Source organism: Phoxinus phoxinus (genome assembly GCF_949152265.1).
Source record: "Phoxinus phoxinus genome assembly, chromosome: 5".
In the NCBI taxonomy this organism is placed as follows: domain Eukaryota; kingdom Metazoa; phylum Chordata; class Actinopteri; order Cypriniformes; family Leuciscidae; genus Phoxinus; species Phoxinus phoxinus.
In genome coordinates, this window is record NC_136880.1 from 28,829,895 (window position 1) to 28,842,496 (window position 12,602).

The 12,602-nt window shown below is 36.0% G+C and overlaps 1 protein-coding gene across 2 annotated transcripts in view; it reads right to left on the reverse strand.

Annotated features, from left to right (window-relative positions):
• myripa (myosin VIIA and Rab interacting protein a) overlaps positions 1–12,602 on the reverse strand; it is a 27,607-nt gene continuing 15,005 nt past the window's right edge. The window contains exons 4-17 of one of the 2 annotated variants that reach the window (XM_079612607.1): positions 12,052–12,188; positions 10,013–10,093; positions 9,766–9,863; positions 9,565–9,645; positions 8,431–8,556; positions 8,129–8,300; positions 7,393–7,976; positions 4,733–6,223; positions 4,509–4,568; positions 3,658–3,843; positions 3,405–3,566; positions 2,676–2,774; positions 1,309–1,369; positions 1–1,092 (exon numbers count right to left, since the gene is read on the reverse strand). In XM_079612607.1, the coding sequence (XP_079468733.1) occupies positions 1,079–1,092; positions 1,309–1,369; positions 2,676–2,774; positions 3,405–3,566; positions 3,658–3,843; positions 4,509–4,568; positions 4,733–6,223; positions 7,393–7,976; positions 8,129–8,300; positions 8,431–8,556; positions 9,565–9,645; positions 9,766–9,863; positions 10,013–10,093; positions 12,052–12,188 (3,352 nt within the window). In that variant the 3' untranslated portion in view covers positions 1–1,078. The remainder of the gene's footprint in view (positions 1,093–1,308; positions 1,370–2,675; positions 2,775–3,404; positions 3,567–3,657; positions 3,844–4,508; positions 4,569–4,732; positions 6,224–7,392; positions 7,977–8,128; positions 8,301–8,430; positions 8,557–9,564; positions 9,646–9,765; positions 9,864–10,012; positions 10,094–12,051; positions 12,189–12,602) is intronic. The other variant, XM_079612608.1, reaches the window with a different exon arrangement.

Consider the following 12,602-nt stretch of genomic DNA (forward strand, 5'->3'; position numbering starts at 1 on the left):
TATAATCAAACTAAAAAATTCCATTTATTAATTTACACATATACAATAAATCAATGTTTTTACAATAGCTCGTAAATCTCTATTATCAAATCTAACACCATAAATTTACAGTATGAGCAAATATAAAGTTTTCATGTTCTACAAGACTGTGATTCATATACTGTAGCTGACACATGGCTAGAATAATCTATAAATCTGACAGAGAAATCATGTTAAAAAAAAATGAATGCAGGAAATATTTGGTCAGATGTTCAAAACATTGGCTGCATCCAAAATCGCATACTCCCCTACTATATAGTATGTGAAAAACAGCACTCCGGCAAAGTGTACCCAGATGACATACTTCTGAAGTGTGCATACGGTGGACACTTTACTATCCCATGAGGGGTAGGTCACATGACAATGACAACATGGTGAATGTAGTACATCCAGATTACATTCATACAACACACATTCATTCTACATAGAATATACTTTGCTAGAAGTCATTACATAATTACTTATTCAAAATAAGTACCTACTTAAGAGAGTATGCCATTTCAGACGCAGCTATTGTATATATCTATATATTGACAGTGATAAATTAAAGGGATCTGTGGAACATAAAAGAAAATATTTTGAGAAATTGTCCATAAAATGGAAGTCAATGTAACAATTTGGTACAAACATTCTTAGATTTGAGCATATCCTACTTTTTGTAACAGGATTAAAAGTTTAATTGAATGATGAGTTTGATTCACAGTAATGGTCAAAATGCCAAAACAAAGCTCCACATCATATTTTTACATCTTACATTTACTTAGTTATTACATTTTAGTAACTATTTCGAAACAATTCAGACACTATTATGGAAGAGAGAGGTAACAAAGCAACCTGATCTAAGAGTTATGTGTTTGTGTAATATTCCATCACTGCATGAGCGATACATACATCAGTCATTTGATTCTATCCCACCACAGCTTGAGTTCATAAAATCTTTTCTATGACCCATGAGCTTCAAGGCACATGTGATCAGTGGCTTTTTAGGTTTTTAGTTATTTAACTTTGCGATGATGCTTGTTGATGTCTCCTATCCTCTTTATGCTTCTTTATCTGAAATTTACAGATAAAATGGGAGATTCAAATCATTGCCAACATCAGATGTCTGCTTTGAATCCTTAGAATATAATGCAATGGAAATATGAAGTACATTTAAAGATGTAATTTCTGCAGAATGTTCAAATAAGAATGACACATTTCACCATTAATTACACGGGCAACATCTTTCAAATATTTCAATGATCAGTATTGGTTATGATCAGCTCTTACCTTGAGTTGGAGGTGCTGGCAGTCGCCGCCTCAGTTTCCGAGATGAGCTGATGGTTTGTGTCTGAAACAAAAGTATTATGACAGCTTAAGACAAACAGAACCTCAGATACTTTGATCTTCTGAGATATGGACAACACAAACACACACTGCCATTTGTCTCCACACTCCACAGAGTGAAGTTGCGGAAAAACTTCTTTCCCTCCCTTCTCCCCCCACTTCCTTCCCTTTACACATCCTTCCCTTCACTCAATTCACTTAGAAAGATTATATAAAAATGATAATGTTCTATGTCAATACAAGTGAATAACAGTCACGTTTGGTATCATTTCAAATGTCTCAGTGCGACTGGTACAATGGTCTCGTCTCCACAGAAGTAATGTGGAGCGTTGTGTATTTTTTTCTAATGTCAGGTATGCATCTTTTACTCTTTATCTCTGAGCATTTTATGTTATTGTATTGATTATCTTTGAATTGATTATGTAATTGGCATGATACATTTACCTGACTAATAATAAATGGTTACATTTGCATTAATTCTGACTTAATCTGAAATGATTAACTCTAGTAGATTACGTTAAATCCATAACACCACAATTCTACACTCAGGTTAGTAACGGACTAAAATCCAGCTTAGGTGGAGCAGAGGAGCACACCGACTGAAGTTTCAGAGATTCGACTAACACATTGGCATTAGTCATGTATACTTAGACTGTAAAGGCTAATAATGGGTTTTGTGTTTATTCAAAAAATTATTTTGAAATTATTCTAACTAAGTGTACGTGGGAAACCACAGCATGATTATACAAAGTTACCATTAAAAGTAGTTAAGTTGGTCAGCTTGGTTTTATGGTAATGGTGGTGGACCTCTGGTTAGATAGTCTTACCTTAATTAAGTGTGTTCAGATCTATTGGGAATAATATTTTCTAGAATAATATATTCTAGAATGAGCAAAGTGGAGTACGGCCGTCTAGGATATTAGTCATTTGCCTCTGTCTAATGACCGAGACTGACGAGCTTGCGGTTATGAGATCGTATACCCAGCCGGTGCGAGACTCAAAGTGTTATAGGATTCCGGATGAACGGGTGTAATTTCAATAAAGAGTTTTAAATAGAATAATCAAACATTCACCAAAATGTAATGATTGACGAAGTACATCAATTAAACCTTTTTCATTTTTGGAGTCAAATGAAACAAAGAGGTAATTCAATTACTTTGCCTGAAAAGACAAAGTAACGCAGTACACCTTATCGGAAACTGATGTTGGAGCGATTGTGCGGCTCTTACAACAGTTATAGTCATAATTAGTCATATGAGAATGTAGGAATTTGTGTATAAAAATATATTACTTAAATATGAAGACAATACCTTGGTTTTTACAGTCTTGATCTTGGTAAATTGTGTCTGTGGAGTTACATTAAGACCTGCATTTTTCAGAGCCGCAATTCTTGAGGAAATGTCTGAAACCTGGGGAGGGAAAGCAGATTAAGGCAGGCAGATATGAAAATGACAGAATGTGTATTGTGTACAGTAAGGCTTTGCACAAGACTGCTATGTAAAATACTATTGCCAGTTTTGGGACACCATGGTTCGTATGTTTGCTTAGTTCTATACAGTATTTATAGAGCTAAAAACCTCTGGAATGCTGGTTTTGGCATTCTTTTTATATTCTTATTCATGTTTATTAATATTTTCATAATAATTTGTTTTTATATTTTCAGTTTTCATTTGAATTTTAGTTGCTGCTATGTGCTTTTGTCCTTTTTATTAGTTTTTTTTATCTTATTTTATATTTAGTTTTATTTTTATTAGTTTTAGTTATTAATTGTAGTGCTTTAACTTATTTTATTTCAGTTAGTTACCAAGGCAAAAGTTCTAATTTTCATTTAAGTTATTTTGTGTGTGTGTGTGTGTGTGTGTGTGTGTGTGTGTGTATTTTATTTCAGCTTTGTTTTAATTAACGAAAACTACCGGTGCTTAGTTAGAACACTACTATACGGCTCATTAAGTGAAGTGTAACTGCGTCTTCAGAGGGATGAGATGCTGCTGATGAGTTTCAGAAAGAGAGAGAGAGCACAGCGTCCAGGCCGAACACACCTGGAGCTCAGACTGCTGCACCTGGGCTGCTGCAGAGGCCACCTGGTCCTCCAGATGAGCCAGCTCTCTTTCGGTGGTGGATCCAGCGATGCTGCGCGCGCACTCTTCCAGATCCCCCAGTTCTGCCTCAAGCCCGTACACTGTACCTGCCGCCACATACACCTGCACACGGTGGAATCAATCAGAACAAACTGAGAAGCAGCTCATAATTCCCAGTGGCGTGACAAATGTTCATCTCAGAAAGAATGCATACGTTCTCCTCCAGTCTGCTGAGCTGCTCGTCCAGTCTTCTGGCCTCGGCAGGGGGGATGCTTGAGACGTCACTGCGGCCTGTTTGGCTTTGTCCGTCTCCCATTGATCCGTGAATCAGATCCTCAGTGGCGTTCAGTACTTTCAGCACCTCGGAGGTGATGCTGCGCAGTGAGACAGCCGAGTACTTCTGTTCAAGATAAATACATAGAGGAAGGTACTGTAGACTTCACACACTAACGTTCACATGCATACGAATGGAAATGAATGGGGCATAAAGTCACACCTACAGTAGCACAATGTAGGGCTGCGCAATTTTCACAAAATCATAACTGTCAATTATTTCACTTTATATTGTAATCTGTTATTAATATTGATGAATAAAATTAACATTAAAACATGTTTTTTTTGTGTGGGCCAACTGCATGCCATATTCTTTATGTGGGCTACACATCTAAAACTGAGACGTTGAATTGTTTGTATTGTATTTGTTTTATTTGTATTTTATTTGCTACATGCAGTAAATCAAGACAGCGACTAAACGGATAAATATTGTTAGCAGCATGAAAGCATCTGTTATTTAAATAATAAATAAATGATATACAGAATAGCGAGCTAAGAGCGTTTTATGATTAGTAAAGCTGTCCCGTTAGTTTGGCATGAGCTCACTATGTTTTGCACTATCCAAAAAAAACATTATAACCAACAAACCTATGAACACTGCACAGTGAATCGATTACCAACATTTAGGAAAAAAAGATAATGAAAACGAAGAGAGGAAGGGACACACAGTAGCTAGTAAATTATGAGTGCGTAAATAAGAGCATCCTATCATTATTAGCATACAATCATCACCTGCTGTAGTATACTGGAGATAAAATGTAGGTTTTTCTCTTTGTCCAGCACGTGTGCATCCTAATAAAGATCCAAAAGAGGCAGAAGACAGAATGAAATGAGAAGAGCTTCAGAGATGAATTAGCAGATGAAAGAAAGTATGTTAGATGCAAGCAGGTTACTGCAGCCTGAAGCGTTTACTGTACTATAGTTATAGTTTACTGTAATACGGTTATAGTTGTTACTTTGTAGATCTCCTCTGGTGACAGATATTCCTCCTGACCAGATAGGGCGCTGTGTTGAATTGTGGGGTCCTTGTCCCTCTGCTCCTTAATTTTAACCACGTCACCTTGACTGTTGCCATCGTTCCCATGAACGCTCTCTTCTGGTGATGTGATGCATTGTTTGTCTTCCGTCTTCTCAGTATATTCACTGCGGTTCTTTAGTGCCACAAATTCATTGATTTTGCTCTCTTCCTTCATTTCTTTTTCCTGTACCTTCTTCGATTGTCCACCAACAAAGCATACCTCAAATGTTGTCTTGCCATCCATGTCCTGTTCAGTTACATTCTCCTTCTCTTCCATCATCTCTAGTTTCTCTCCCTCACTTCCCTCCCTGTCTAAAAATACCCCCTCACTAGTGTAAGCTTCTATGTTGTCTTCCATGTCATCCAAAGCCTTCACTACAGCATCGATGATCCTATCAAATTCCATGTTTCCATCGTCACTTATAAATCTATTCAAAGCGAGTTCAGAGGATAAGGCCTGTCCCCGCTTCTCAATATGATCGATCATTTCTGTATTCTCAGCTCTGCTCTGCTGACCTTCAACCACATTTCCTGCTTTTCTCTCTTCAGTCTGAGCTTCTCCCTTGTTCTTTGTCTCTTCACTTCTCTCACTAGCGATCTCCTTTTGTGCATCTGTCTCTGCGGGTGTCTGTTTTGGGCTCCCAGAGCTCATTTCTTTTGACATTTGCGTCTCCTTCGTGTCCTTTTGCTTACTAATGTCCTGCTCTGCCCCAGTGTCCTTTTGCTTTTTCTCTGATCTCTCTTCTTCTGCTTTTTCAACCATCTTTACATGATTTTGGGTTTTTTTGTAACGCTGTATCATTTTGTGTCCATCTGTTCTGTCATCTACCACCAGCATCTCAGTTATCATTTGTTGATTTATGCCTTCATTTACAGATTGATGCTCAAACCTGTCCAGTTCATCAGAGGAGGAGGAAAGTAGTGTCTCACTGACCTGACTGGTCAACTCTCTGAGTTTGGAAGTCAGATCATCTTCTTTCAACATCTCAGTTCTCCTTACTTGATTGGTGGCTTCAATTTCATCTGATCTTTCTTTTGCAACAGCCTTAATCTTCAATAAAGCATCTCCCATGACTTCATCTCCCACTTTTGCTTTTGTTTCATCATCTTCATCCCACATTTGATACTCCAACCTGTCCAATTCATCATCAGTGGAGGAAAGTTGTGTTTCTCTGACCTGACTGGTCAGCTCTTTCAGTTTGGAAGTCAACTGCTGATCTAAAGATCCAACCACACCAAGGGCTCTATGATTCGAATTGCAAGGTGAACTGAGACCAGGTCCAAATGGATCAGGAGTCACAGCTCCAGAGCTCAAGATGTCAGGGGTAGCAGTGTCTGAAGTGTCATCTTCCAGAGCATGATCACATGGTCTTTTTCCATGCAAGTCTTGTTTCACATGACGACTCTTCACCAGAGAATCTGGAGAATCCTGCCAATAAAGAATCATAGTCATGAAATATATATTAAAAAAGAAAAAAAGGATTTCATAAAATTTATTTTAGGGATGTTAAAGCTACCATATTACCTTTAAATTATTAAAATATTAATCTTTTTAATATATATTTATAATTGTATTCAGCAAGGATGAATTAAATTCACAGTAATACTTTTATATTGTTGCAAAAAATTATATTTCATCAAAGAATCCTGAATAAAAACCTAATAAAATAATAAATAAAGATAAATAAATAAATAATAAATAAATAAATAAATAAAAATTAATAAAAAAATTAAAAAAATAAAAAGACATGTCTCTTGAGAACTAGCATATTAAAGTGATTTCTGAAGATTCACGTGACACTGAAGATTCAGCTTTGCCATCACAGGAATAAATTACATTTAAAAATATATTAAATTAGAAAACAGTTATTTTAAATTGTAATAATGTTTCATAATACTTTTATTTAACTTTTATAAGCATAAGAGACTTCTTTCAAAAATGTTTTTTAAAACATCTTACTGACCTCAAATGTTTAAACAGTAGTGTGTATATATAATGTCTATATAAAATACACAAAATTTATTCATTCTGCATTCTATAGACTGGCCAGAAATCATTAAATTAATTGCCAATTTTTTATTATTTTATTCTACTGACAATTTTTAATAGTAAGAAATGTCATTTATTATTTATTTTATAGGTTCATAAATCTTATATTATAGTACCGGTAGTAGTGGGTAGAAAACAGATACTTTGTGAATCAAATAAATAAAATAAAAATTCAGAAGATATTATTTGTTTTGACATTTTGTTTTGGTTTGGTACCAATAATTTAATTTTGGAAACAACACAGTATAAAGAAAGAAGAAAAAGAAAAAAAAACTTTACGTGTACTGCGTTAGTTAGACTAAACTGAGAAGGGTCATAGCACTTTGTTGTCCTACAGTTAGTTTAACTGCTTCTTTTGTTCTCATTTGTAAGTCGCTTTGGATAAAAGCCTCTGCTAAATTAATAAATGTAAATAAAGAGGTCTTTATGTATGGAAATATATAGCAGTCTTTATATTTTTATATTGTATGTACTTGATATTAAAAGGTTTAAAACCCCTGCTCTAAGTCAAAGCCAATACACGTTGTACAACAAACAGTCATTCTCACCGGTACAGCCAAAGACAATCCCGACTGTCCTTTCCACTCTGCCTCATCCCTCTTATTCTTCCTCCTTCGTCGTGATCTCTTGACCCTGCTGTCCTCTAGACCATCCTCACTGCTTTCAGCTCCTCCTGGGTTGGAATTAACATCCATGATGTTCGAGAGGCGGGCGGATGAGAGTCGCCTCTGTTCTAGTGGCACTTTTCTCTTCAGGAAGGGCAGCATATTTTTGTGGGACTTGGGCATTGGTCCATCCGGTCCTGAGGAGTTCTCAGTGTCAGCATTCAAGGTGTGTGCAGTGATATTTTGTGCTTGTGCATCCAAAGGCAAGGTTGCTTGACGGCTGTAGGATTCTGTGTAACCCAACTGCTTATTGGCAGACATTTTACGACGAAACTCCACTAGTGCAGCGCCATAGCCTCCATTAGCTTCGGGCTCTGTTTCGGAGCCCATTTCGTCGTAAGCTGACCCCACGCCAGACTCCCTTTCTAAGACGCTGTAGACGAGACTTTTGCGCTTAGTTAAAAGGCTCGGTCGAGAGAGCAAGTTGCTCTGATAAGCAATCCAGTTCCCATCAGGACTCTGTAACACTGAAGACATATACACAGCATTTTACAGACATTTATATAAATGGAGGTGATCAACAGTTTAAACAAGTATAAATTGTTTTAAAATCTCTCTGTTGTAAGCAAGAATCATTAATTAACTGATTAAGAATTATGGATTAAGTCAAGGATCTAACTGGAATTGTCCAGTCGGTCAACACTCCTCCAGCTAGGCATGGCCTGGACAGGCATCGTTTCTTCTTTCTTCATTTCCAGAGCATGACTTTTAGAAGCTGAAGGCCTTGACCCAGTGTTAGCATGCTGGTCTGTTTTCTCATCAGTCAAGAGACAGAGAGCTGAGTACGACCTCTAGGGGGAAAGGAGAAGCAAAAGAGCAATACAAAAGCATTACAGAGTCAGTGCATTCAATAGTGCATCTCAAAAGTGGCCAAAATTGCAAGTGATTGAGTCTTTGAAAAAAAATTAAAGGCAAGTGTACCCAGAGATAAGCATCGAAGGCACTCTGGGTTTGATCAGGAGAGGTCTCATCATTGCTCTGGCGAGGCAACAGGTCCAGATTACATCCAGACTGAATCTCAGACGGATCCATCCTCCGGTGGACAATCTGTTGTTTAAATATTCCAATATAATCAGTTAATGCAAACATTGTCAACACTGATAAATAATAATATGATCATTTAAAATGTATATAATAATTTAAAATGATATATAGTAAGTAATAATTATTTTATTCAAATAATACAATTCTTCATGGTCTCTTTGATGTCAAATCAAGAGTGTGAATATATACAGATACCCAGATATTGATACATTTAAATTAACAGATCATTTAAAATTTTATTCATAAGTATTGAAATAATTAAATACAAATAAATAATACATAATTGTGCCTAAAAAATATGCTCACCAAGGCTATATTTGATTTATATAAAAAAACAGTACAAATTGTGCTATTGTGAAATATTATAATTTAAAATAACTGATAACTAATTTAATATATTTTAAAATGTAATTTATTCCTTTGATGGCAAGCTGAATTTCCAGCATCATTACTCCAGTCTTCAGTGTCACATGATCCTTCAGAAATAATTTCAATGCTGATTTGGTGGTTAAGAAACGTTTCTAATTATTATCAATGCTGAAAACAGTTGCTTAATATTTTTGTGGAAAACATGATCCTTTTTTTCAGGAATATTTTATTAATGGAAAGTTCAAAAGAAATACAAAGTTCTGTCATGAAACTCTAGATGGCGCAGGCTAATAGGCCTTGCTCACAGCTGAGTGTCGTGTATGTATTGGCACTAGCAAATCCCGTACTTGCTCTGCAGCAGCAGCAATAACAGCAGCAGCAGCATATCAGATCTATTCAAGACCGTCAAGACCTAATATATCAAAATCCGAGAGTTGTCAGGACAGAACTGCATTTATTTGAAATAGAAATCCTAACATTTTTTACTGTTACCATAAAGTTTTTACTGTCACTTTTTTTACTGATCAATTTGATGCGTCCTTGCTGAAGCATTAATTTAGTTAATTAATCACTGCACACTGAATTGTGGACAAAGTAAAATTCTACCCTCATGAAAGGTCATTGCTTACATGTGTTACTCACTTTCTGTACTATTGTTTTGGCCAATTCCTCTATCAGCTCTGCTCTGTTCTCTTGCAGATAATGAGCTTCGTTCTGCTTCTCCTACAAAATAAAATGTCAAACAGTTGCCATGTCAAAATTGCCAATTTATCAAGAATGAATGAATGAATGAATGAATGAATGAAAGAATAAATGATTGATCTTATATAGGGAAAGTCTTACTTGACTGTCAGTCTGGCTCTCAGCCTTAGCAATGGCTTCATCTATGGCCTCTTCTGCCACACGCGTTGCCACGCTAATAGTCTCCTCCATGCTGTGCTCTGGAGAGAGACTTAATAATTAAAGCCTTGAAAATTGCTGCCATATAGTGGAAGTGTTTTTAAATATTCAATGAATTAAACTAATTTAAAAAAAAACTATTGATATAACAAACCATTCATATCTAAATAGGATATATTTGATCACAAACCTTCACTTTGTCTGTAGAACGTGGAGTCACTCTCATACACGCTACTTTCATTGCAGATGCTCTCCTCATACGTGCTCCCCTCTGTTGGTGCAAAACAAAATTACAGCTCATTTCATCAAAAAAACTTGAATAATTATTTATAATTTATCAATTTTCAGTTGGAGAGAATGTATAAATTTAGAAAATATATGTTGCATTCCGTAAATAAATAAATGCATAAATAAATGAAAAAAATAAATAAATGTGGAAATATATATAATTATACATAAATAAGGAAATGAAAGTATAAATAAATTGTCATTTATTTTTGTTTTCTTTTACATTTCTTCAGATATTTATTTGTTTATTTATTCAATTATTCATTATTAATTTTTAATTTCTGCAGGTTTGGTCCTCCATAGAATATAGAGATTGGCTCAATATGAAAAAGGAAAGATTAAGTATATCCATTTGCATCACACATTTCTGCTGTTGTTGTTGTTCTTGTTGTTGACAAGCGCTTCCTGAGAGATTCGACAGCACTTCCAGCTGCGACACATGATTTAATAGCGCAGTCGACAGGTTTCTCTCTCTCTGACAGACACTGTCTCAGTCTCAGAGAGCAGTCGGATGACAAATCATTTGATGGGTAACTACTGACATATCAATATGGCCTCAGCTCCAGATAGAGCCCTGTAAAGTGCTTCCCTTGATCCGGTGAAGGTCAAACTGACTCTGAAGTCACCTGCTACCCCTTTACAATGAGCCAATGTTTACGCCTACTCTCTACTGCGGAGAGCAAATCAACGTAATGTTATAAATCTAGCTTTTTCTATGAGATAAAGCTGAAGACTGATGTTGCAGCTTAAAAACCTATCCAATAATGCTATAAGCTTATTGCTCCATTCTTAGCACTTGTCCGACGTTAAACTCAAACAGATTATCTTTCTAGCTTTTCTCTGCATCAAATTCCCAAGGCCTGACCACACAGTGCAGAGAGTTTTGTGGCCGAAGCTCTTTATTTTTCATTTTCACTGCAATGCTTTTTTCTCTCTTCCACAGAGAGTTATTCTTCCTCAGAGGTTACAGGGGTCTGCTGAGGTGACAAACAACCACAGTCATGGTCATCCATTGTTAATGTGCCATTGGCCTTGCGTTTAACTGCCTTTCTCTTAATGGAGAAGACATTTTTTGTTCACAGACCACAGCAAAACTGAAACGGAGGCTGAGCACAGATCATAACTCTGTGCCCACAAACACAAGCAAAGGAGCCTTCGAGCTGGTGTGGAAGAGGAAAATAACCTTTGAGATTTTTTTATACTTCCAAACAAAGGTGTACTGTAGTATATTTCTGGCTATTAGTTGCTGTACTTTCACAGTATATTTTCAAGAAGAATATTTTTTTCTACCACTTTGAACTAATGGATGGGTCTAATATTTTTACAGTGTGTTTTACTATTATTAAAATAATAGTCAAGTCTGCTGCATTGATTTTTCAATAAAATGAATGTTTAATTTCTGATTAATTTCTTTCTGTGCTCCACTACATTTTTTAATTTAGGAAAGTGATTAAATAATTTATCTGAATAAGTACTATGTAATGTACATATGCATATGCAATTTTTTTTCACAATTTAAATGTTAGGAATGCAATTGGGCAGGAATCCATCAGGTCATATCAAACTGTACAGTGACCTTTCCTCTGTAAACAGAATGTGTGTTTTTTTTATCTGCTGCTAAATAGGAGACAGAGGGGGTAAATCAGATTATAGTATCCCTGTCTGCTCTATCCCTAACCCTTATGAATTAGTGCTAATAGATGCAAACATGAACAGTGTAAAAGACAGTGCTAGAGCTTGAAGGACAATCCAAAACTGAAATATCCTCCCGATGCAGAGAGTGTTTGAAATGGAGAAACTCCTACAAATATGCAACATGTACACGGCTCTTTTAACTCCAAAACATAGCAAATATATACCAAAATGCATTATAAAATGTCATAGTGTGAAAACATCCTTTATTTTAAAGGAAGGTCATACAAAAGTCCAGATGGCGAGTACCTGTAGGCTCTGCTAGCACTCCACGCTCGGCCGCATGCCTCCTGTAGAGGTTCTTTAACACTTTAGCACTGCCAAACCTTTTAAACCGGCTTCTCACATTATTGTAGAACCATTCCAGTGACTGGGTCTTCAGTAGCCTGAAAATACACAAACAAGGCTTATTTAAGGACATTCCTGAGATTTTGTTTACTTTACATTGATTAAAACCTTTGACAATATAAGTACAGTATGGTATGATTATGCAGAGTATGACATTTGTCCTTTAATCATAGACACAAGGTCCTATACTCAACAAGCGCATACAAATAATACATACACAGAAAGGTCAGAGTAGACATGCACTTTTGAGCATGCTCAATATCAAAGACCTTGTTTGCTGTTAAGACTGTGATTATACTAGTATACAAAGTACAGACTGCCCGAAAGACAAATAGCTCAATGTTGCCATGCCACTGCTAGCAGAAGTCCAACAATAATCTGAATTAAAATAAGTATTTTTAGAGGAATTGCCTGCTGGGGACAAATACAATTATTGTTTAGTTGGTATACAC